This window comes from Rosa chinensis, chromosome 2 (assembly GCF_002994745.2).
Source record: "Rosa chinensis cultivar Old Blush chromosome 2, RchiOBHm-V2, whole genome shotgun sequence".
In the NCBI taxonomy this organism is placed as follows: domain Eukaryota; kingdom Viridiplantae; phylum Streptophyta; class Magnoliopsida; order Rosales; family Rosaceae; genus Rosa; species Rosa chinensis.
In genome coordinates, this window is record NC_037089.1 from 87,399,913 (window position 1) to 87,423,493 (window position 23,581).

General features: G+C 38.3%; 3 protein-coding genes across 4 annotated transcripts; 2 read left to right on the forward strand and 1 right to left on the reverse strand.

Annotated features, from left to right (window-relative positions):
- Window positions 1-3,454: 3,454 nt before the first annotated feature.
- LOC112183319 (probable inactive leucine-rich repeat receptor-like protein kinase At3g03770) lies at window positions 3,455-7,991 on the forward strand. Of its 2 annotated transcripts, XM_024321663.2 has the most exons (8): window positions 3,455-3,847; window positions 4,314-5,771; window positions 5,912-6,045; window positions 6,441-6,684; window positions 6,872-7,083; window positions 7,167-7,192; window positions 7,305-7,416; window positions 7,542-7,991. In XM_024321663.2, the coding sequence occupies exons 2-8, from the start codon at window positions 4,421-4,423 to the stop codon at window positions 7,770-7,772; spliced, it is 2,310 nt and encodes a 769-aa protein (XP_024177431.1). In that variant the 5' UTR covers window positions 3,455-3,847; window positions 4,314-4,420; the 3' UTR covers window positions 7,773-7,991. The 2 variants fall into 2 exon arrangements, with proteins under 2 accessions (XP_024177431.1, XP_040371594.1); XM_040515660.1 differs by lacking the exon at window positions 3,455-3,847 and having other exon boundaries at window positions 3,883-5,771.
- A 1,857-nt stretch (window positions 7,992-9,848) lies between these two features.
- Window positions 9,849-15,579, forward strand: LOC112187028. Its single transcript, XM_024325645.2, has 9 exons — window positions 9,849-10,008; window positions 10,378-11,190; window positions 11,361-12,451; window positions 12,800-13,097; window positions 13,203-13,427; window positions 13,617-13,790; window positions 14,346-14,540; window positions 14,637-14,750; window positions 14,991-15,579. The coding sequence occupies exons 2-9, from the start codon at window positions 10,465-10,467 to the stop codon at window positions 15,324-15,326; spliced, it is 3,159 nt and encodes a 1,052-aa protein (XP_024181413.1). The 5' UTR covers window positions 9,849-10,008; window positions 10,378-10,464; the 3' UTR covers window positions 15,327-15,579.
- Window positions 15,580-15,827: 248 nt separating this feature from the next.
- Window positions 15,828-17,453, reverse strand: LOC112187029 (probable adenylate kinase 7, mitochondrial). Its single transcript, XM_024325646.2, has 4 exons — window positions 17,012-17,453; window positions 16,718-16,858; window positions 16,346-16,528; window positions 15,828-16,250 (listed from the first exon to the last, which is right to left on the reverse strand). Exons 1-4 carry the CDS (start codon window positions 17,342-17,344, stop codon window positions 16,098-16,100), a joined length of 810 nt encoding a protein of 269 aa, XP_024181414.1. The 5' UTR covers window positions 17,345-17,453; the 3' UTR covers window positions 15,828-16,097.
- Window positions 17,454-23,581: the final 6,128 nt, after the last annotated feature.

Below are 23,581 nucleotides of genomic sequence, written 5' to 3' on the forward strand. Positions count from 1 at the left end.
TGTAATTGGATTTTTTGACTAGAGCTAATATGAGTAGCCTCTGCTTCACTAGCTGTCCCTCTTTTCAATCGACCCCTTGCAACGAAACAGAAACACTTGGCAGTGTAGAAAAATAATATGACAACCTAGAAATAAGTCCTTTGATCAAGCTAAAATGTCAACAAAATATTTAACAGGAAGTATGCCTGAACATCTTCAACAACAATTCCATTGATATATACATTCCAAAAGCAGTGTTGGAATTCTTATAATTCTTGGAATTCATTATCTCGGAAAGGGTGTATATTCACAAAATTAGAATGTTTTGTGCTCTTCAAATACATCGTGGTTTTGTTTCTTAGTATTTTCAATTTTTCATTGTTCTACACATATATATGACCAAGTAGAGCTAATTTTGGAATTGGATGTTCTGACCAATTCTATACAAAAACTCTTTTCATATTGGGTTGTTGTACCATTTCAATGATTGTGCTTTTAGTGATGACTATATTCCTCTGTCTTTTTCAACGAAGACTGTTGATGCCCACATAGGTGTAGAGGTGCAAAAACCAGAAATACACGGCTCAATGACCACTTAATTAAAGAGGCTTAAATCCTAGCTCCACAAGGTAGACTCATGACCCAACACATATGCTAGCCTCACTTTGCCAATTTTGCTAGCCACATCTAGTCCCACATGGGAAGGGAAAGGGTGACAAACCCTAACCTATACTATAAATTAATACATGCATCTTCTCTCATTCAAGGTAAGTCATCGCTCTTCACTTACTCCTACTTTGTCTACATTCTTACTGATTTTATCGGAGAGTCGAATGTAGACAACCCCTTTGACCTCTGTTCATGATTGACAGGTATGAATCGTGAATATGGTAGCTGTCACAGCCATTCACTTATGTGGATAGCGGCTCCCGACACCGCATCAACAAAGAGCGATGGTCATCATATTTGTGATGGGGGGGGGGGGGTAGGGAATAAAACACAAATCCTAGTTATTTTCTTTTTCAAATACTAATTATTAAGGTTTAATGATCGATCTGATTCATTTTACAATTTAATTTATATCATGGAAGTCTCCCATCTTCATAAGCAAATGTTGATAATGGTTTCTGAAAATTCTAATTTACATGGTCCAAGTGATAGAATAAGTACTGCAGAAATTTTGGCTCAACTAGAAGCCTCGTCCTTTTCTTTCAAGCTGTTTAAACCCATCATCTTCACATTCCATTACCAATTTTCATGATTTTGGGGCTTTCCTATAAAATTGTTGTTGCCTCACATGCTGTGGATGCTGAAAGCTGTACTGGCTTTGCATGAAAATAAGAGTCTGTTCCTTTTATGATTGTTTTTGTCTGACCTGTGCCCACAAGGCCACAATATGGTATCAATCTGTTTTGCTTTGACCGAGTTGAGATTCTTTGGGCACTATAGAGTTAGTGATAAATTGACAATCATTAGTTGAAAAGACTTTGTCATAATCCAAGATTGTTGTCATTTTCTACAACTAGAACAGCTCTGATACTGAAGCAGCAGCTCCTCTCACAGTCACTGATTATTGTCTACCTTTATTTTATGTGCTTCAATCATTTGATTTCATGATTTAGATTTTAGACTAATGCCAGACCAAACCAACAACAACCTTCAAGAAGCTAATTAGTTTGTATTGGATAAAATAAACTGGTCAAAAGCTCCAAAGTTGATCTTGGTTCTAAAATCTAAAGAGATAGATGTACAATCCCTTGCTACTTTGCTTTTCTACACAACTGCTTTTTATGCACCATAATTCCAATGTGCTTTCACGGGAATGCCATAATTCCAGTGTGCTTTCACGGGAATGCTCAGCTAAAGAGGAAGACCTCCATAATCCATAATCCATACCATATTAGGAATAATTCTTCCGAGTATCACTGAAATGTTAAATGTATGCAATATCATGATTTTGAGTTTATGTGACCAGAAAGATATATCCATAAAAGAATTTTTTGTTCTTTAATAGAGCGACAAAAAATTTAAAATTTGTGTGAGAGATAAAAGATAATAAATGAGACGATCGATGCCAAATCCAAATACAAAAAGGAAGAATTTCACTTAAACCAACATGCCTCTGCCTCATTGTCTCGGATGTGGAACAAACAAACAAGCATAGTAAAACACTAAAGCTCTTCCATCCAATAATATGCTCCAACTTCCATGCATCTTTTGAGGCGCCTAACTTGGGACTTGGAATAGAAAACCCACCATTACCAAATCCCCAATTTGGAACCTTTTGCCTTTTAAAAGGGCAGTGATGGTGTTGTGGTGGCAGCTGAAGCAGAGCCCCAGGGGCAAAGTTGCCAAGCTCTAAGATGCCATGGACGTAAGTGAGAGATCAACTCCTGCTTTTTATTATACAATCTTTCTCTAATCACAGTTTCACTGGATCCTAATTTTATAAAGAATACAGCTTTGCACCAACGTGGTTCTGCATTCAAAACAGGCTGTGTTTGTGCAACGGGCAAAAATTATTTCCCACCATGCCCTTTCCTTAGCTAGGCATGCATTAAAGTGTCATTTTCGTAAGTAAATAAAATATTATGTACGAATTAAAAAAATTTAGAATGTGGAGAATTTGTTACCACGATGCCATTTTGGTAGGAACCGATTTCTTATTTAATATATATATTTTTAATTATGATCGAAGAACCAGCTATAGCAACCAAATTGTCAAATGATGATTTCATCGAGACTGTATTTGATTCCCTTGCACGGTTTAGGTAATTTCTAGTAGTTTTTTGATTTTCTAATTTTAAAACAGGAAATTACTTCTTAAACTGGAGAATAGCATTTAAAGATTTTAATTTTTCATAATTCGTATTTAACGTCACGTTTACGAAAGTGTTATTTTTGTGAATCTTTCTCTTTAAAGCATAAAATGGAAACTCTCTAATTTTCTGCATTTATCATTTCATCACTAAAACATATCATGCATTTAAAATCTCTACCAAACACTGTGATCTAACTCAATGATGATACTCCGAAATTTCAACTCTTCATAATCAGTATTCAACATTTTGCCTACTCTCTCCACAGTGTTATTTTCATGAATATTTCTCTTTGAAGCGCCTCTCCTACTGTTTTCATTCACATCATCCCATCACTAAAACATAACATGGAATTAAAATCTCTACCAAACACTGTGATCTAACTCAATAATGATACTTCGAAATTTCAGCTCTTCATAATCAATATTCAACATTTTGCCTACTCTCTCCACAGTGTCATTTTCATGAATATTTCTCTTTGAAGCGCCTCTCCTACTTCTTTCATTCACATCATCCCATCACTAAAACATAACATAGAATTAAAACCCCTACCTCTCTACCAAACACTCTGATCTCCACACCATTAATACCCACCAACACCTTGACTTTGGAACAGAGTCACAGACAACACAGCAATGCAACTTGCATTGAATCACAGTGACAAAAATAGTAGAAGACGAGGTCGTTTTGGTCTTTCCCACTCCTATCAAATCTTCCTCACCCCAAAGAGAGGGAAAGGGAAAATAAAACCAAACCCCATGTGTCATGTGAGCTCAGATATTAAGCAGCGGAATGCAAGGGACTCTGTCATTCACGAGCAAAACAAAGCCTTCTTCAATCTTCAAATCCTCACACAGAAACACAAAGCTTCTATCTTTCTGGCTCTTAGAGAAAGAGAGACCCGACCCGTGTGACCCAGAACCCATCAAATGCCTTCAGAGACAGTTATCTCTGTCCTGTACGGCTCAGTCCCAACCACCACCTCTGTAGTAGTCCCCACATTTCAGTGAAGAAGACGAAGAACAATACGGCTCTGCTTCTTAAATTGGGTTTGTCTTCTACCCTTATCTTATCTGCATTTCTATTACAATTTCTGTACTTGCTGGTCCCTGTTTTCATAGCAGAATTGGTAAAGACGCTTCCTTTATTTGGGTTTTAAGCTTGGTTTTTATGCAAGTTACTTTCTGGGTTTTTGACCAACTTGTTTGAGCGTTCAACATTATCCGTGGAACTTGCCCATTTTGTTCTTGGGGTTTGTTCAAATTCAGTGAAAATTAGAGTTAACTTGTGCAGTGGGGCATTTCTACATGTTGATTTCAGTGATTCTTTTATGGGTTTTGTCTCTTACTCTATCTTACCCTGCATTCTTCTTCCAATTTCTGTGCTTGTTGGTCTCTGTTTTCCCTGAAAAATTCTTGAAGATGCTTGCTTTATGTGGCTAATTTAGCTTTGTTTCTGTAAGTTTTTCTTTTGTGGGCTTTAACCAACTTGTTTAAGCTGTTGAATATTACCCAGGAAACTTGCCCTTTTCATTCTGAAATGAGAAGGAATCTGTGAATTTGAGCTTCTGAGGAAAGATTTCGTCTTGGGATTTTGTCAAAATTTACTGCAAATTACAGCAAATGGGGTGTTTTTACTTGTTTTTTTCAGTGATTGTGTCATGGGCTTTGTTCCTCCCCAGTACCCATGAGTTGCAAACCTCTCAGAGCCAAGTGTTAACGCAGCTGAGGAAACATTTAGAGTTCCCTTCCCCATTAGGAGTTTTGGAGAATTACACTGGAGACCTCTGTAACCTATCTTCCCCTGCACATCTGAGCATTTCATGCCAGGAAAATTCTATCACTGAGCTCAAAGTCATGGGAGATAGGCTTTTTAATGTCACTGAGTTCAATGGATTTGCAATTCCCAATAAAACTCTTTCTGAGAAGTTCTCCATTGATTCTTTTGTGACCACATTGTCAAGGTTGCCTAGCTTGAGGGTTCTTAGCTTAGTGTCTTTGGGGATTTGGGGACGACTTCCTGATAAGATTCATAGGTTATCTTCGCTTGAAGTCTTAGACCTGAGCTCAAATTTCATATTTGGTTCAATTCCCCCTAAGATATCCACAATGGTCAAGCTTCACACTCTAAGCCTGGAGGTCAATTATTTCAATGAGACTGTTCCTGATTGGTTGGACTCGTTATCAAACCTCACCATTTTGTGCTTGAAGAACAATCAGCTCAAGGGTCAGTTTCCTTCTTCAATATGCAGAATTAAGACGCTCACTGACCTTGCTCTGTCTCACAATGAGCTTTCTGGAAAATTACCTGACATGAGTACTTTAACCAGCCTGCATGTATTGGATTTGAGAGAAAATGATTTAGATTCTGAACTACCAGTGTTGCCAAAAAGATTGGTTACAGTACTTCTTAGCAAGAACTCGTTCTCAGGAAAGATTCCGGTGCAATTTGGTGATTTGAGTCAGCTTCAACACCTTGATCTATCATTCAATTATCTCAGTGGAGCACCACCCTCTAACTTGTTCTCTTTGCCAGAGATCAGTTATCTGAATTTAGCATCCAATATGCTGAGTGGACCATTTCCAAATGGTCTAAATTGTGGTGGCAAACTTGGTTTTGTTGATATTTCTAATAACAAGTTAGCAGGGGATCTTCCTTCTTGCCTGGGTAGTACCTCAGATGAGAGAGTTGTTGAACTCAGCGGTAACTGTTTGGCCAATGCTTCCCAACACCAGCATGACCATTCATATTGTACAAAGGCTCTTGCAAGGAGAAAACAATCTAGTGTGAGAGAGATTGTGGTGCTAGTTGCTGTTGCCATCGGAGCACTTCTTGTTTTAGTACTTTCTGTACTTGCGGTTATTTGCTTGTGTAGAAGATACCGTTCAAGGAAGTCTGAGCATAACATATTTGCAAAAGCTGTGCCAGATAATTCACCAAATGATCTTTGCTCGAACATCGTTACAAATGCTAGTAAGTTGTATTAGTCTGGTTCTTGCTCCAGATCCCAGATTCTTTTTTCACAATGCACAATGTCAACTTTGCGTTTTAAACTCTACGAATATAGACTGTATTGTGTTTTTTTACCTGACGTTCTGTTCTACTGTTTGTAGGATATATATCTCAAGCAGCGAAATTAGAGACACATGGTGCCCCAGTATGTCGATTGTTTTCCCTTGAAGAGTTGAGGGTAGCAACAAACGACTTTGATTTCTCAATGTTTTTGGGTGAAGGCTCTATGGGAAAGGTAACCAGCAGACTCAATTATGATTCAGAAATATATAATATTTTGCCTGAAAACTTCAATTCCGATTACACATTTCAAAATTCATGACTAACTTGTAGAGCTAGAGTTAATGAGCAATGATAAAGGGAATCGACATTGGAATTCTTTCATGATCACTTAAGCTCTCCAAATTATTTCTTATCTGTTATTTATCAATTCCCTTTATCTCAATCTTCAATCTTTTGCAAGTGTCCCAAACATATAATGCTAGGAGTTATAATTATCATAACAACAGTCATGTATCAATTGTTTTCTTTATCTCTTGATGCCTATCAATGAGAACAAGCTATATGGCAGTTATCTGGTCTAACATAGTGGATGGATTTTAAAGACTATTTCCTGAATTCTGCTTTCAGCTTTACAAAGGCAAGTTGGAAAATGGGACCTCAGTTGCAATCAGATCTCTGGCTATATCAAAAAAATGCTCAACTAATAACCTTAAAGTTCAGCTGGATTCACTCTCAAAGCTTCACCATCCTCACTTGGTTGGCCTGTTGGGTCATTGCATTGACAGTAGTGGACAAGATGATTCTGGTGGCAAAAGACTTTTCCTTGTATATGAATACATCTCTAGTGGGAATTACCGTACCTATCTTTCAGGTCTGTATTCATTACCGGGAGCTTCAAAATTCCAGTCTACACTGGAAGTGAAGTAGCTAATAACAGTAGGATGTGTCTTTTACTTTGTTTCTGAAATGCACTAGCAGAATGCACATCAATCTTCACATCATAGCTTTATATCTTGAAGGCTTTCAACCTCTAACCAGGATATGCTGTGCATCTGTAGAAAACTATCCAGAGAAGGTTCTCAAGTGGTCTGATAGATTGGCAATTCTAATAGGAGTTGCAAAAGCAGTCCATTTTCTACACACTGGGGTTATTCCAGGTTCTTTCAACAATCGATTGAAAACAAACAACATACTGCTAGATGAGCATCGGATTCCAAAGCTGAGTGACTATGGGATGTCCCTCATCACAGAAGAAATTGAAAAACCTGAGGCATGTTTTTCTTATGTTTATTTTGTTGACTGTGAAATGTATGGTTCCAAAGGGTTATTCTGATGCATTTTATTGTTTTGCAGGCAAAAGGAGAAGGCCCAAAATCAAGGTATGAAGTATAGTTTAAACGATTTCTATCATATTTTCTTGTTGCTGCTGATCTTATTTCAAAAGGTAAATTTTAACTGTTAGTTCTGTTATATCCTGGTTTTTGCTTGCAGGCGTAAAAAGGATCTGGAGGGTGATGTTTACAACTTTGGATTTGTACTACTTGAATCACTCGTCGGACCTATAGTAAGTGGAAAAGGGGAAACCTTTCTGCTGAATGAAATGGTATGCATGTTAAGGCTTATGTTGCAATGAATTATGATTTTGCAGATTAATTCAATATTTCACCTCTGTGTATTGAAATACTTATGTTGATGCGTGGTGTGAACCGTGTGCTGAACCAACAACAGGCATCATTTGGGAGCCAAGACGGTCGAAGAAGAATTGTGGATCCAGTTGTGTTGACAACTTGCTCACAGGAGTCGTTATCCATTGTGGTATCGATCACAAAGAAATGCATATCTCCAGAAGTATCATCACGTCCCTCTTTCGAAGACGTGCTTTGGAACTTGCAGTATGCAGCTCAAGTCCAGGCCACTGCTGATGCTGATCAAAAATCCGATGCTACATCCGTGAGCTGATATCCTCCTACACTGCCACTGTCTTGCTTGTAAGAAAAGGCAAGGAAGGCCTGTAAAAAAAACTTTAAAAAGAGAAAGTAGACTACTTGGTGTGGGCTTGTAAATGCATGCTAGTTACTGAGGAATGGTAATTGTACATTGTAATTGAATGATTTGTTCCGAGGAATTATAGAAGAAAAATTGTGAATGGGGAAGTGGCTAATGGTACTATTAGAGTAACAACTCTCTAGTGCTCACCTGGTTTTGGATTATCCCAGATTCTGTTGCTGTGTTTTTTTTTTTTTTTTTTAAAATTCTTTCATAAAGTAAAGCTGTTGCAGTCTTGCAGACATGTGTGAAGAGGCCAAGATTAGTGGTTAGAGTCGGACTGAATCTTAAAATACAAGGAAAATAAAGTGATCATATGAGTCATAGTCTCCTACCTGCAAAATACATCAGAAATCCAAAATAAACTAATGACTATAGAAATATATTTAATTTGAGAATCTGACCAAAGTTTGGTCATGGGTGCAAGTGTCCCCCCAAAACCAAGATTATAAATTTGTAAAGATTACATTAATATTCAAAACCAACACTATCCAATATTCTTGTCATCACCTTCAATTGCTTCCGTTTAATAGAAGTGGACATTTCAACCTACCTCCTCTTGAAGCTATATGCCATATCATCCATGCTTAAAGTCTAAGCTCACAAATATTTTATTGCAGTTTGTTAAAGAGTCCAACTTCAGCACCAGTTCTATGATCCCAAACCTTAGTCCATTTAATGTCTTGGGTAGATTTGAAGTGCATTATTACGTTTTACCCAAGTTATTGCACCCTGATTAATCGAAAACACGTTTTACTATATGAGTGTTATGACTTGAGACCGTTTTCATATACATACATATAAGAATTGATCCAGCCAAAGTATTAACATCAGGGTAAGAAGTTAATCATAATCATCATAAACAGTCATTAAAATGAGCTCTCAAACTCCAGGTTAGTTGGCTTTTGGGCCCAACCTGATGGGATTATTGGGCTAACAATAGCCCAAGTACAAAATGTAACGGCTATGGTGACGGTGGCTAAAGGGCTCCACTTTCCCGGGTCCGTGCTATTTGATTAGCAAGTCTGCACGTGTCTGATAGCAACACCATACTGTCGGCGAGTACAGCTAACCAAAGCAACACAGCTACACACAATCACAACACGTGATCCCCACGCGCCTAGAGTCACCAGAGTCCAATTTGATATTAGTTTGCCGTATAATATACTATAATATGCAAATAAAATACATACTAACGTTTTAAACAAAAAAAACTCTTCTATTTCATATTTGAAAAAAAGACTCGTTAAACTTTTCATATTTTAAGGCCAAAAATATTATACATGTAATATATATATATATATATATTTTTTTTTTTTTACATTTGTTCACATATTTTATACATAGTATTGAAATATTGAATAAAGATGATTATAAATTTACAGATAAAAAAAAGATGAATAAGAATTATAACAAATCTTACTCACCTAAGCAATAGTTTTAAAAAACTGCGAGGGAGAAATGTTTTTTAAGCAATAGTTTTAAAAAACTGTGAGGGAGAAATGTTTTTCAACTACATGTATTAAATTTAAAAGCTGAAATTATAACAAGTTACATTATACATTTCTTTTCAGCTGTGATATTTACTCATCTCACGGTCTTTAAAAACGGTCTCTTAGGTAAGCAAATCTCTATAAACTAATACTTTTAAATAAAAATAATTATTTTATTAAAAAATTTTGTTAATCTTTTTAACAAACTATTCAATGAAATGTCTGAATTTGCCCGTATTATACACATTGCCATATTTTACCATCCAATGAGTATAGGTTACCGAGTCCACTCCGCGCGTGCTAGACACGCTCCACGAATCTCAACCCCAAAGTGAATGTGACTATCATTAGGTGAGCATTTCAGTCGAGGCGTCCCCATCGCCCAACGTCAAGAAACGACATCCACATCATAAAACACCGAACCAAATTCCACCAGAACGACGCCGTTTCCAACCCCCTCTCTCTTATGTTTCCTCGCTCTTATAAAAATAGTTTATAGAAACTCTCAATTCCCTTCCATTACTGTCAGCTTCACTTTCTTTCATAAATAATCTTTGCTATTTTAATCTTCTCAAAAACCCTCCTCACTCCTCACCGAAACGATTCCTCTCTCTCTCTTCTCACTTGCATTTTCCGGCGACTGGTTTCACCGGCCGGTGAGTCACCTTTACACCTTTACTTCTCTCTTCGCATTCAGCTTTACAGTCTTGAGCTTCCGAGTTTGTTACTGTCATATGTATGCGAATTTGATAATATGCATTGTGATAAATTCTAGCTCGTTTAAGCTTGAGTATCTGGATCTGAAGAATTTCGCTGAAATTTTATAGTCGGTCATAGCTCTGCATTGCGTTTTCGGCGAAATTTACATGCGATTATCATGATTTTTGAGCTAATTTGTTCTTTGTTATTAGTAAGTTTTGCTTTGATAAGCTGAAATTGCAGGTTTTTACCGTTTTGGTGATGAAATGCTTGTTGAATTTTTTTTTTTCTTACTGATGATTTTCTGTGGTTTTTGGTGTCTGAAGTGTTGGGAGGATAAGCTTTGTGAATGTGAACATATTTGGAGAAGAGTAGTTATCTGGAGGAAGTCTTCTTTTTTTGTTTTGGCAACCATGGTTATAGGGTTAAAGGCGAAGAATCACAGAGGTCCTACTGTTCAGATTGATTATCTAGTCCATATTCTTGAGATTAAGCCTTGGCCGCCGTCACAGTCACTTAAGTCGCTGCGCTCCGTGTTGATTCAATGGGAGAATGGAGACCGTAGTTCTGGTTCGACCAATGCTGTTGTCCCGTCGATTGGTTCGGTTGACGGTGAGGGAAGAATTGAGTTCAATGAGTCTTTTAAGTTACCTGTGACTCTGCTGAGGGATGTGGCTGTAAAAGGCGGTGTAAAAGGAGGTGGTGAAGGTGATGCATTTTTGAAGAATTGCTTAGAGTTAAACTTGTATGAGCCTCGGAGGGATAAGACTGCGAAAGGTCAGTTGTTGGCGACTGCGATTATAGATTTAGCTGATTATGGCGTTGTGAAAGAGTGCATAAGTGTAAGTGCTCCGATGAACAGTAAGAGGAGCATTAAGAACACAGATAAACCGATTTTGTATATGAAAATTCAGCCGTTTAAGAAGGGTCGTGCCAGCTCCTCGTCTAAGGAAAGCTTGTCAAGAGGGGTATCACTGGACAAGGCGGGTGGTGAGTCTGTTTCGGCATTGATGGATGAAGAGTATGGTGATGAAGCGGAAGTTGCGTCTTTCACAGATGACGATGTTTCCTCCCACTCATCTCAGACAGTATCTTCTTCTCTAGAAACAAATCGTGGGGTGTCTCCTCCAAAAGATGAGGTAATCATATCCTTACTTTTCATTTGTCCTCTTTCAGATGGAAACTTGCTATTCAGACCACTGTACTGCTATAGTTTTTACTCTCTTTTAGTCATGTGCATGATATCATTTTGCCTTTGAACTAATTCATACAGTAGTATTTATTGTAATATTTTGGCACTTAATTGCAGAATGGACAAGACAAAGTGCCTCATAATGCAAAGCATTCCTTAGCCTCAAACCTAGGCGCTGAAAAATCAAGAACAATACCTCAGAGTGCACCACAAGAATATCTGAAGGGAAGTTCATCATGCTCATCATCAGTTGACTTGTCTTCTGACCCTGGTAGCCCTGTAAATGGTCATGCTTCTGTAGCTTACTCTCACAGCTCTAGTTCGGCGACACTCATTAAAACTGGTGGTTCCCAGATCGTCTCTTCTTCTTCCTCATCATCATTGAATGAAAATGCGGAGGAGTCCAACACCAGCATGAGAAGCAATGGCCATGCACATGCCCAGGAGGTAAACGATAAGGTTGTCAATGGCAGAAGTAAAGTTACTGCTGATATTCAACAGAGTAGCAAGGATGATGAGAAAGCTCAGGAAATTGGCAGAGATTCCATGGTGGCTGCTGCTGCTGGTGATATTTACGATAGTTCTATGGAGGACAAAGATGGACAGAAACAAGAAGAAAATGGTGATGAAAGACAAAATTGTGATGAGGAGAACCATTCTAGGGAAGGTGAATCATACATCGCAGGTCATGCTAATGGGAAACATGTTCCACTAGGAATGAATGGAGTTATTGTAAGCAATGAGAAATTAAAGCCTGTCAAGTCTGTTAGGTCAGTTGCTGACTTAAGTAAGAATACATTATCTAGGAATGATCAGCATGTAGAGGTAAAGGATGATGTTCAGGGAGATACGCAGAAGAGTGCAGATGTTGCAGGAAACCTCAGAGTTAAGGAAAGGAAAGAGGCGAAGGTGTATCCCAAGGATACAAGAAGTGTCATTTTAGAAAGCAAGGTTAATCAGTTGGAGCACAGAATAAAGATGCTTGAGGGAGAGCTAAGAGAAGCTGCAGCTGTTGAGTCTGCTCTTTATTCAGTAGTTGCTGAGCATGGAAGTTCCATGAGTAAGGTCCATGCTCCAGCTCGGCGCCTTTCTAGGTTGTATCTTCATGCTTGTGGAGAAACTTCACGTTCTAGGAGAGCCAGTGCAGCTAGAAGTGTTGTTTCAGGACTAGTTTTGGTTGCAAAAGCATGTGGGAATGATGTTCCAAGGTATATTCATTGGCTTTTGTTTTGTGTATTTTCTTTGAACTTCTCTTTGTGATTCTGTCGCATGTATGTTGGCCTCTGCATGAACCTAACACTAGGGACATGGACCTTCCATTCAAGGGTCCTCAAGTGTTCCAAAAATAGTATATATGACCATAATCATAAAGTTTCCAAGGTGGAGAAACTAGATATCTGCTTGGCATACCAAACATGTGATTGTAACTGATTGGAATAGGTCTCTCTGCTCATGTTACTGCATCTGTTGCATGTCATAGGACTGCATCCATTATTAGTTGAAGTGATATTTTTTTAAGTTGTTTTTTCATTCAGTCTTCTATTCTCTGATTACAGGCTAACATTTTGGCTCTCAAACTCGATTGTCTTGAGAACAATTATAAGCCAGGCTACTGGGGACCCTGAACTTCCCAAGTCTGCCAGGTCTTCTATTGACAGAAATGGTGCTGCAAAAGTTAAACATAAGGCTTCATCTCCATTAAAATGGGAGGCTCCATCCTCTGGGAAAAAACAAGGGATGAAACTATTGAACGGAAGTTTTGGTGACTGGGAGAACCCAAATTCGTTTATGTCCACACTGGAGAAGATTGAATCATGGATCTTCTCCCGAATAGTTGAATCTATCTGGTGGCAGGTGATTGAGTGCCTGCTTTATCTGTTTTTCCTTGTAGATCTAGTATGTACCATATGTGGAATTAATTAATCTTAATCTGATTCATTTTCACCGTCATATTTTCAGACTTTGACACCACATATGCAGTCGGTTGCTGCAAAGGCAATTGATGAAAATATTGGTTCAGTGTCACAAAATAATTATAGAAGGACATCTAGTTCAGTTGATCAAGAGCAAAGTGACTTTTCATTAGACCTTTGGAAGAAGGCTTTCAGGGATGCTTGTGAAAGACTTTGTCCAGTAAGAGCTGGTGGGCATGAATGTGGCTGCTTGCCTTTGTTGTCTAGATTGGTATGTCTATATACTCTGATATTTTCATTATTATGCTATTTCATTGATAAGTGTTTTTATTTCTTAATATATCAATCCTGTGAATTTTATCTCAAAATCTTCAATATATTGTTCTGTTCCATATTTTGTATTATTGGAAATTTATCAATCTTGAGTATTATTTCGCAATGATCTCTGTCATGCGTCTAGGTCATGGAGCAATCGGTGGCTAGATTAGATGTGGCAATGTTCAATGCCATTCTCCGTGAATCTCCTGACGAGATCCCCAGTGACCCTGTGTCCGATCCCATCAGTGATTTGAAGGTTCTTCCAATTCCAGCTGGGAAATCTAGTTTTGGGGCAGGTGCACAGCTGAAGAGTGCGGTAAGCCAATTCAAATTGTATCTTCCAACCTATTTATAATGAATTTTATTTATTTTATTTGTCTTGTAACAATTATTTGTTTCAATTCTTTATTATTTTCCTCAAGCTTTGGGGTTAGGACAACTTCCACAGTTTTTCTCTTTCCTGGGTAAAATTAAACATTAGGAGTATTGTCCATATGTAACGCTATTGGTTCCTGCTACATGTCCTTGAGTTCTTCTCCACAGGAGAGTACCCTTGTGTTTAATTCCAATTACATGTCCCTTACAAATCGATAGTCATGTGCCTTGACTCGATGACTAATACAGCAAAACACTTTTAAGTCGCATCTAATTTCCATCCTGACATTACATAATATTTGACCTTTATTAGGATGATACACATTCTGTAATATTCCTCAAAAGTGCCTAATGCCTTTGGATGTACCTCAAGAGCATGACCACTTGATTATCACATGATAAAGCAACGTGAAATTTTGCATCTTACTCTTGTAAGAACAAAATTCTGATTGATTTAATTTGAAGTTTTCTCTATTTGGTGTTTTATGGTTATTAGATTGGGAACTGGTCCAGATGGCTAACTGACCTATTCGGTATCGATGATGATGACTCATTTGAAGATGTAAATGGACATGGTGATAATGATGAGAGACTTGATACATCCTTCAAGTCCTTTCATCTGCTTAATGCATTGAGTGATCTTATGATGCTTCCAAAGGACATGCTCTTAAGCAAATCCATCAGAAAAGAGGTTCGGCCCTTGAACTCACCACCTGTCTTAGTTGTCTACTCCACATAATCAGTATTTTGTAGTTCTTACACATGGTACCTGGTTATTGTCTTGAAGGTATGCCCTACATTTGCTGCACCACTGATCAAAAGGATTCTTGACAACTTTGTCCCTGACGAATTTTGCACTGACCCAATTCCAGACATTGTACTTGAAACCCTGGAGTCTGAGGTTAGTCAGTTATATATGTCTGTCTTTTGTTTCTACTCAGATACTAGGCTATATTTCAAAAAGTTCTTTTGAATAAAACAGCCAAATGGTTTCTTGCAATTTTGAAACATTTGTAGTCATAGCAAGTGCTTTTTGGACTGAGCACCAAGAATCTCTAACATGAATTCTAGTATTGCCTCCTAGTAAACATGTCGGTCTCTGTAGGATGATAATCAATTTTTCGTTTCTTTTCTATTAAAGGACACTCTTGAGATTGGGGAGGAGGCTCTCACAAACGTCCCATGCACTGGACCTGTTACAGTCTATTTGCCACCCTCAACAGCTTTGGTTGCAAGTATAATTGGAGATGCTGGAGGCCAATCACAGCTGAGAAGAAGCGGGTCTTCAGTGGTCAGGAAATCACACACCAGTGATGATGAGCTTGATGAACTAAATTCTCCCCTGGCCTCAATCTTCATAGGTTCTTCCGGGTCTTCACCAGTTGCATCAAAGCCTAACTGGGTTCCAAAGGGAAACATCAATCAAAATGCTGTCAGATATGAACTCCTTCGGGATGTTTGGATGAATAGCGAGTAGGTAGTGAGTAGTGACATAAGGAAATCAGAGTACTATAGATAAATAATTTGTTTCTCTGTTCCCTTTTGGAGTGGTAAATCTGCGCTCCGTTTTTGGCTGGTCACTGTTCTGATGTTGATGTACAAAAAAGGTAGAAATTCTTGTAGCATATCCAGATGTTTGAAATATTTTATAATGGAGTGCCTATCGGATGACTTCCGAAGAGAAATTATGGTAAACTGGTTCCTAAAGGAATCAAGAAGTTGTTCATGTATTTCTCAGAGGATATAAACTAATCAGAGCTTTGATTTCGCCTCGCAAAATACCACATTTTACGATGACATAAATTTGCTTCATTCACATTTTAGGATGACACTTGCACTTGACAGTAGCTCAATTTGCAGCATTCACATTTGACATCAATTTTTCAAAGAGAACATACAAAACCAGAGGTAGTAAAGAACTGATTTATTTTCACACTTGACATCAATTTTTCAAACAGAACATACAAAACCAGAGGTAGTAAAGAACTGCTTTCTTTATGTAATTCAATCGATTTCAACAGGCCGGAAACAGACCAGTTTCTTCTTAGTTCATCTTTCACTACATTACAAACTTTCACTACACTAAAACAGCACTCACAAGACCGTAAAATTTCAATACTGAGCCGGAAGATTCAACACTTCAAACTCCAAATCAACTCTTTAAATCTTACTCACATATCACATATATACTATACTGCCGGAATACTAAAGAATGATGAGGTCAAAAAAAGGGCCAGATGCAACATAATCATGCAGTTAGCTTCTGGGAAGAACTGACAGCATTTATATGCTGAAGATGCAATGCAGCCAGCAGGCCCTTCCAGGTTTCTCCGGGGGCACCTTTCATGTGAAAATCAATGAGTTTGTTCTGTTTTCTGTAGTAATCCTCCAACAACTTGCTCTGAAAGTAGAGACGATTATCCATTAGCCAGAGTCTTATGTAGACATAACAAAGTAGAAATCATCAAGCAACTATAACGGAGAATAACGCGATACCTGCTCAGCATTTGCAGATTTCAGTTGTTCTTCCTGCAGATTTACATCATGCATAGAGTTACTCATCCTCAGATAATCTTGACTAAGAGCCAAGCTTCCAGTTCCTAGATTCTTCTTCACCAAGTCATCAGTGGATTTGAAATTCACTACTAGATCAATTTCCGCAATTTGGTCAACTAACTCCTGTAAGAAACAAATCAAATGCAAACATTTACAGAACTTCAAACCACTAACAGCATTCAAAGCTCACACAAAAGACACAATCTTCAAAAGAGCTGATCAGAATTCATTCATGTCCAGCCTTGATCAGCGCTTTAGCAGAAATTACAAACACAAACAATAAAAAATAATCTCGATTTTCTTTGAACTTACAGCTTGAATTCTAGTTCGAGGAATCCCATCAAGAATGAATCCATTTTCACCTCTGTAGTATCCTTCCTCAAGCCTTTTCGACAACAATGCGAAAATCACTTCATCCTGAACAAGCTTTCCTTCATTCACCGCATTCGCAATCTAAAAATCCCCACATTAACAACAACACCCCATAATCAAATCAATGCTCTTCTTTCCATCAAAATTTAACACATTTGGGTAAAAAATAAAAAAAGTTGCAGAGCACATTAAACCCTAAACCCTAAATTACAATAGAAAACCAAAAAGTCAGACCTGCTTGTAGAGAGAAGAGCGAGGGTTGAGCTCCTGGCGGACGAGGGTGCCCATAGAAATGTGGGGAACTTCCAGAAGCTTCGAGAGCCTCTCGGCGTACAAGTGCTTCTTCGCACCTCGATCTCCTATCAGCACCCATTGTATCCCTCTCCGTGGGACCCACCCGGCTGAGTCCACCACCGCCGTTTGCTGCTCTTCTTCCTCGTCGGAGTAATAGTCCAGCTGAGCCGCAGCGGCCGATCCATAGGCTCGGCGCGGCTGCGCGAGGAGGCCGAAACTGCGTCGTTTCAGCAGCGACGCGGCGGCGAGTTCGAGGCGGCTGAGTCCGGCCATGGCGGCGGCGAGAGGTGGGTTTTATTAGGGTTTAAGGGAAAAGTGGGAATGAGAGAGAAGAGAAAAGAGGGCTTCGGTTTTAGAGACTCTCTCTGTGTTTGTTTGTTTGTTTTTTTTTTTTTGGCAATAAGAGAGTGTGTTTGTTTGGTAGTGTAATTACGTTGCTGCCACTCCCAAGTCCCAACTGTTTGGTGAAAGGGTACGGCTATTGCCACCCTACCATTTTCTTTGTTCACCCTACAAACATTTGAATTATTGAAAGACTATATTACCCAAGTGCAAAATGACTAATAAGCACACTAATTTTCTAAAATCCAAACATGGAAGAAAAAAATAAATATATAAGTAATTAATTAAATACAAAGACTACTTAATTTCTCATTGGATAACATTAATCTTTATCTTCTCAACCCAAATTTGAATTTATTACTATTTTTTTGTCTTTTTGTTGCCTCCTCATCATTAATTCGTTATTCAATTCAAAAAACCATTACCTTAACTTCATCAAAATTTTTGCAAAATTCTTTGTGAACACTGAAAGTAAAAATTTAAAACACAAAGAAAAAAAAAATCAATCTCTTCTTCATTGATCATAGTTGTAAAATTACTAATTTTTTTACATAGATTGAAATAGAGAACATTGAAATTCTTGATAAAAAAAAAATTGAAATTGAAAGAAAAAATTAAAAAAATGGGAGTAAAATTAGGTTATGATTTTATTAGGAAATTTTAATAAATTTTAATTTTTTATGAGTATAAATTAAATGAGAGATTTTCGTTAAAAATAATTATTTTCTAATTGGATATGTCATATAAGGATATTCTTGGAAAGAGAAATGAGTTAAATAAGTAAATTTAATAATTGAAATTAAAATGTAGGGTGTAATGAGTAAGTAGGGTGAACAAAGAAAATGGTAGGGTGGCAATAGCCGCACCCTTGGTGAAATGATCGTGTGCATCGGGATTCACTTTAACTCCTGACATTTTGTGCAAAACTGAGAGGGACTGGTACGTGTCAGCATATGAATGGGGATTTGAGCTGGTACGGGTTGTAGGTGATAACTGTTGTCTAGTCCTGGGCTCGTGGAATCCACAGATAGTGGAGGTCGAGTGTGGACGTCGCGTGGTCAATGATTCGCGCCAACTAGATGTGCTGTGCTTTCGCCACGTTGCACGATTTCCCACCAAACAAAACCAGTTACTATTTCTAGGCTATTTGAGTCAGTCACTACATCAAAGCCCATACCACAGGCCCAAAAATGTTGCCCATTTGTGTCAAGGAATTGTATCCCTACACTTAACGATACGGGACGATACGTTAAAAACAGATAAATGTATTGCCAAAAAATCAAAAAAAAAGTAAATAGGTGAGTCTAGGGTAACTCTCAAATCCATAAATGACACGGTTAACATGTTTTGTTTGAGCAAGTTATCCTCACACACACTTAATAAAAAGGTCGAGGTTCAGGATCACATTTTTCGACACTTGTATTAAATGCATCGTGTTTATATTGGATGAAAGACAGGAGCACAACTAGATCGAAAGTTTGGGGAGTTCAAAATGCAATTTTTCTTTTCTCAAATTTAATTACAAAATATTTAAAATAACCATAGAGGCTATGTTTGACACGAAAATCCAGTATGGTACAAACTGTCTCTTTTGAATGCGCGAGCGTGCTAGCACCGTAGGGTGCAGTCGTTGAGGCGTCCCTTGACCTGACTTTTTGATCAAGCGTTGTGGACGAGGAGAACACCAACCTCCTCACAAGGCTTTTTTCTCTGCCTTCCGAGAAAAGACTTCTTGCCTTACCGATAAGGGCTTTGGTTGTGATCTCTTCGCGTCGCCGAATCAATACTCAATGTTGTAGGTTGAGCAAAGCAATCACTGGGAAGTTTGGAGAAAGCACAGGGTTTGTTAAAGCGTGACTTTAGCTTCGCGGGGGTTGCGAGGGCGTTACCCTTGCTTCGCTGGTAGTATCGGTGGCAGTAGCACTAACAGTCGGCTCTTGGAGAGACTAGGACTGGAAGCACGGTCGCCGGGTTTCAACGAGGTTGAAAGTTTGTTCCGGGGAGGCTTGATAATCCGAGGGATTGATTGATTTGAGAGTTGTCCTTGAAACCTGGTATTTATACCTAGGGTTTCGACTGTTCCTTGCCATAGAATGATTATTGATTGAAGTTTCCTATTCAATCTCCACTACCTGACTCCAATAAGGGCTCGTTTTCCTTATGGGTTTCAGAATGGGCGAAGCTGTAACCCAATTCCAAGTAGACTTATTTTTGGGCCACAGGTATCAGCCTGCTATGCTAAATCCACTAAAGGATCTTGCCAAATTACTTTTGGGCTCAAACAGGCTGATTAGCAAAGAAGTAACTAATAGTTCTATTCCAGCATTTATGTTTGAAACAAACTTTTAGTAAGAAATTAAAAGCTTAAATATTTTAGAAAATTTCATATAAGTAACTGACCAAATTGACAAAAACAAAAAACTCATCTTTTTTTTTTATCAAATAGGGAAAAAATTTATTGGTAACAAAAGTACCAATTTACATCAAGGAGTACATAGTGGCCTCGTTAAACCTCACCACAAAAGTAAGGAAGAGTACCACACTCCATTACCAAAAACTGAATACAAAATAACTTTGCACCACTAGTACAAAACATTCATAAAATCCAACGACGAAGGCTGAATTGGAAGACCAATCGAGTTATCTAGGCCGATATGTCAGCATGGACAAGGATGGGGCAAACCACAATAGAAAGCTATTGGGCTGGCCATCCCACTCATCTTGTTAAGTCATTTTTTTGTCAATAATTTATATGTAATTTGTTATAAATATTTCATAAGGGTTTAACAGTTTCCAAAAGAAAGCACAAGTTTAATCTAAAGTCAAACCAAATATTAATTATTCAAAGTTTATTTACATGCTAAATTGTTAGCAGAGAGTAGTAAAAACTTACTAATTATGATGCTTAATTTGAGCAGATTGAAGAATTCTAATTAATTACTGTAATATAGTTGTTATATAGTCGATAAGCTAGCTTTTCTCTTTAATTTGTGCAAATTAAGCATTACTCATTGCCATAGCTCAATCATAAACCGCTGGTTTTGATCGTCACTATTCTTATTATCACTATGAATTGATTTTGCGTTTCATAATTATATACTTCATCACTTACTATTAAATGTCCACAATTAGCTGTGTATTAATTCCATATATAATTTCCAAACTTGCGAAATCAAATACCAAAAATATTGTAGCGTGGTATTAATATTTAAGTGGGAGTGTAAGTATTTTAGCGTCCATCCCCCTCTTGCTAGACTAGTGTGGAGATCAATACTTCGACCTGAGTCTCAGAGAAGAATATCATATATATGAGTATGAGAATAAAACTAGTACTTGTTGTGGTGGTTATAATATTGTTGGAGCATTATAATCATGGAGAAAAAGAAGCAGCAGACACCAATCCAAATCAACTGGAATTAGTCAAGCCAGGCTGCTCAGCCACCTGTGGATCTCTTGTCGTTCCATATCCTTTTGGTACTACCCCGGGTTGTTACTTTAACGACGACTTTTTCATATCTTGTAATAATACAATTACAGGCGGCGGCGGCGGCTATGAAGGAGGTCCAAAAGCTTTTTTCAGAGGGAGAAGTGATTTCGTTATCCTCAACATATCGTTGGAGCGTCAAGAAATGAGAGTATCACGTTCCATTAGCAAATCTTGCCTTGAAGTTGACAAGACTGGCAATGTGACTTCATATTCTAACGAAGACAACAACCCAGGTGTAATTGCCCCCAAAGCCTTTCGTATCTCAAGTAGGCGCAACAAGTTCACCACCGTCGGTTGCAACTTATTCGGGCTTATTCAGACTGTGGATCAAACTATTAGCAGCAGCCCAGGCTCAAAGAAATACTCATCGGAGACATCGGCGCTGCGTGGATATATTGATGCTTGTGTTTCAACGTGTACCCTAAGAATCGAAAACGTGAAAAATGGAACTTGTCATCCGCATGGTGGCTGTTGCCAAACACCTATTGCAATCGGCGATATAAATCATTATACCACAAGTTTAGACACCATATCAGAAGATTTCCGATCAGTAAAATTATGTGGTTATGCTTTTGTCACAGAAGAAGAGGAGTTCAAGTTTTCCTCTTTAGATCTAATCAAAAGCCTAGATAACAGAAAAGCGGCCCCTTTGGTTCTCGATTGGGCTGTTCGGAATCACCTCAATTGTGCAGAAGCTCGGAGTCGTAAGGATTATGCATGCAAGGCAAAGTACAGCGACTGTCTCAATTCAACAAATGGACCTGGCTATATTTGCAAATGCCGCAAAGGTTACCAAGGCAATCCTTACCTCCTCCATGGATGCCAAGGTACACGCCCTATATACGTGCTGTTTGAGCCCAAAATAACATTTTTTCCCGACATGGGGGACTCGAAGAAATCCGGGCCAATTTCCGAGGCCCGACCTATTTATTTTCGATAAGCTCGGAATATATTGTTTAGAACATAAATAAAGCCTACTTGGAGGCCAAGCGATTTTGAAGCAAATCTGAATATTCCGTGATATACTATTAATTATCATATATTTGATAATTAAGGATAGTTGGTTTGCTTACCAAAATTGAGCAAGGGGGGAGGTTGTAAACGTAAAAGCAGAGGCTCTTATTGATTAAGGAATCAATGGTGTGCAGCTGAAGATATATATATATATATATATATATATATATATATATATATTTCCCATGCAATTATGGTCTTTGGTTGATCAATTAAGGAAGTGGAAGATGATTCTCATTAATTGCATGAAGGAGGCACAAGAATCAAGGCTACACATACATATATATTGCAATTAAGGCATAACCATGCTTGATGGCAATCAACAGAAGATGCTGCATGCAGGAGTACGTGGGCTATATATATATATATATATTGCATGGGTGGTTGGATGGCAGATGACTCAACTACGGAGTCCCCGCGACGAGGGCTCGCAACTATATATAAATAATTAATGCATATCCTACAGTTCCCTGAAGAGGAAGATTACGTCTGAGACTCTAAGAGATAATTAATCTTTGCCTATATTCTAGCGACGACAGAAGTGGATAGTTATTACCCACAATAATATCAGAATTGTTAAGAGTTTTGATTTGATTCAAGGCCAATAACTGTGGCCTAAAATATAGTATTTCATTCATATTTGGAAAGTGAATCTGCAGCAGCCTATATATAGAGGCTAAAGACGATACAGAAAAAGACCTCTCTCTGAAATCAATCAATCCCTCGGATTATCAAGCCTCCCCGGAGCAGACCTTCAACCTTGTTGAAACCCGGTGACCGCGCGCCAGTCCTAGTCTCCTCGCGAGCCGACTGTCAGCTTCACCAGATCAACCCGGCGACCGTACTTCCAGTCCCAGTCTCCTCGCGAGCCGACTGCCAGTACTACTGCCACCGATACAACCAGTGAAGCAAGGGTAACGCCCTCGCACCCAGCGAAGCTAAAGTCACGCTTTGGCAAAACCCGTGCTTTCCCCAACTTCCCAGTGATTGCTCTGCTCAGCCTTCAACGTTGAGTATCGATACGGTGAACGCAAAGATACCACAACCAAAGCCCTTACCCGCGTAAGGCAAGAAGTCCTTTTCCGAAAGGCAAGAAAAGAACCCTGTGACGAGGTTGGTGCTCTCCTCGTCCACAGCGCTTGAAGAAGAAGTCAGGTCACGGGACTACCCCAACGACTGCACCCCGCGGTGCTGGCACGCTGATGTCGCTTTTGGGAAGCGCATAATTTAACCCTGAAATGTCGTTAGTAGTATAAGTAAGTAGGGATCGTTCTATTCCGGGGATTGAGGGTACACCTGTCATTGTCAAACAATTAAACAATTAAAATTAAAACAAAGTATAATATTCACAAAGATATTCACAAGTATAAACATTATTTACGAAAAAGGGGGGATTTTGTTTTTGGTTTTTTCGAAAATAAAACTAAGTTAACAAAATAATTAAAATGCAAAAACATAAAAATACAAATGGAGTGAGAGAACAAAGATCAAAACCACATACATATGCAAGAAATCCAATTACAATTCCTATAGTTGATTTTAAATGTCATGAGAGAGGAGTTGATCATGTGAAACATTCGAAAGCAAATGATTTCCCATATTTTACTTTTCAATGCTAATTAACCTAAGCGAAAGCACCTAGATTAATCCTATCAAACATGCAATCA

Coding starts and splice junctions, on each gene's coding strand:
- LOC112187029 (XM_024325646.2), bottom strand. CDS start 17,344: ATGGCCGGACTCAGCCGCCTCGAACTCGCCGCCGCGTCGCTGCTGAAA. Junction 16,529..16,717: donor CTCGAACTAGAATTCAAGCT/GTAAGTTCAAAG, acceptor TGTTTCTTACAG/GAGTTAGTTGACCAAATTGC. Junction 16,251..16,345: donor AATCTGCAAATGCTGAGCAG/GTATCGCGTTAT, acceptor CTCTACTTTCAG/AGCAAGTTGTTGGAGGATTA.
- LOC112187028 (XM_024325645.2), top strand. CDS start 10,465: ATGGTTATAGGGTTAAAGGCGAAGAATCACAGAGGTCCTACTGTTCAG. Junction 13,428..13,616: donor TGCCTTTGTTGTCTAGATTG/GTATGTCTATAT, acceptor TCATGCGTCTAG/GTCATGGAGCAATCGGTGGC. Junction 14,541..14,636: donor GCAAATCCATCAGAAAAGAG/GTTCGGCCCTTG, acceptor ATTGTCTTGAAG/GTATGCCCTACATTTGCTGC.
- LOC112183319 (XM_024321663.2), top strand. CDS start 4,421: ATGGGGTGTTTTTACTTGTTTTTTTCAGTGATTGTGTCATGGGCTTTG. Junction 5,772..5,911: donor GAACATCGTTACAAATGCTA/GTAAGTTGTATT, acceptor TACTGTTTGTAG/GATATATATCTCAAGCAGCG. Junction 7,084..7,166: donor AAGAAATTGAAAAACCTGAG/GCATGTTTTTCT, acceptor ATTGTTTTGCAG/GCAAAAGGAGAAGGCCCAAA.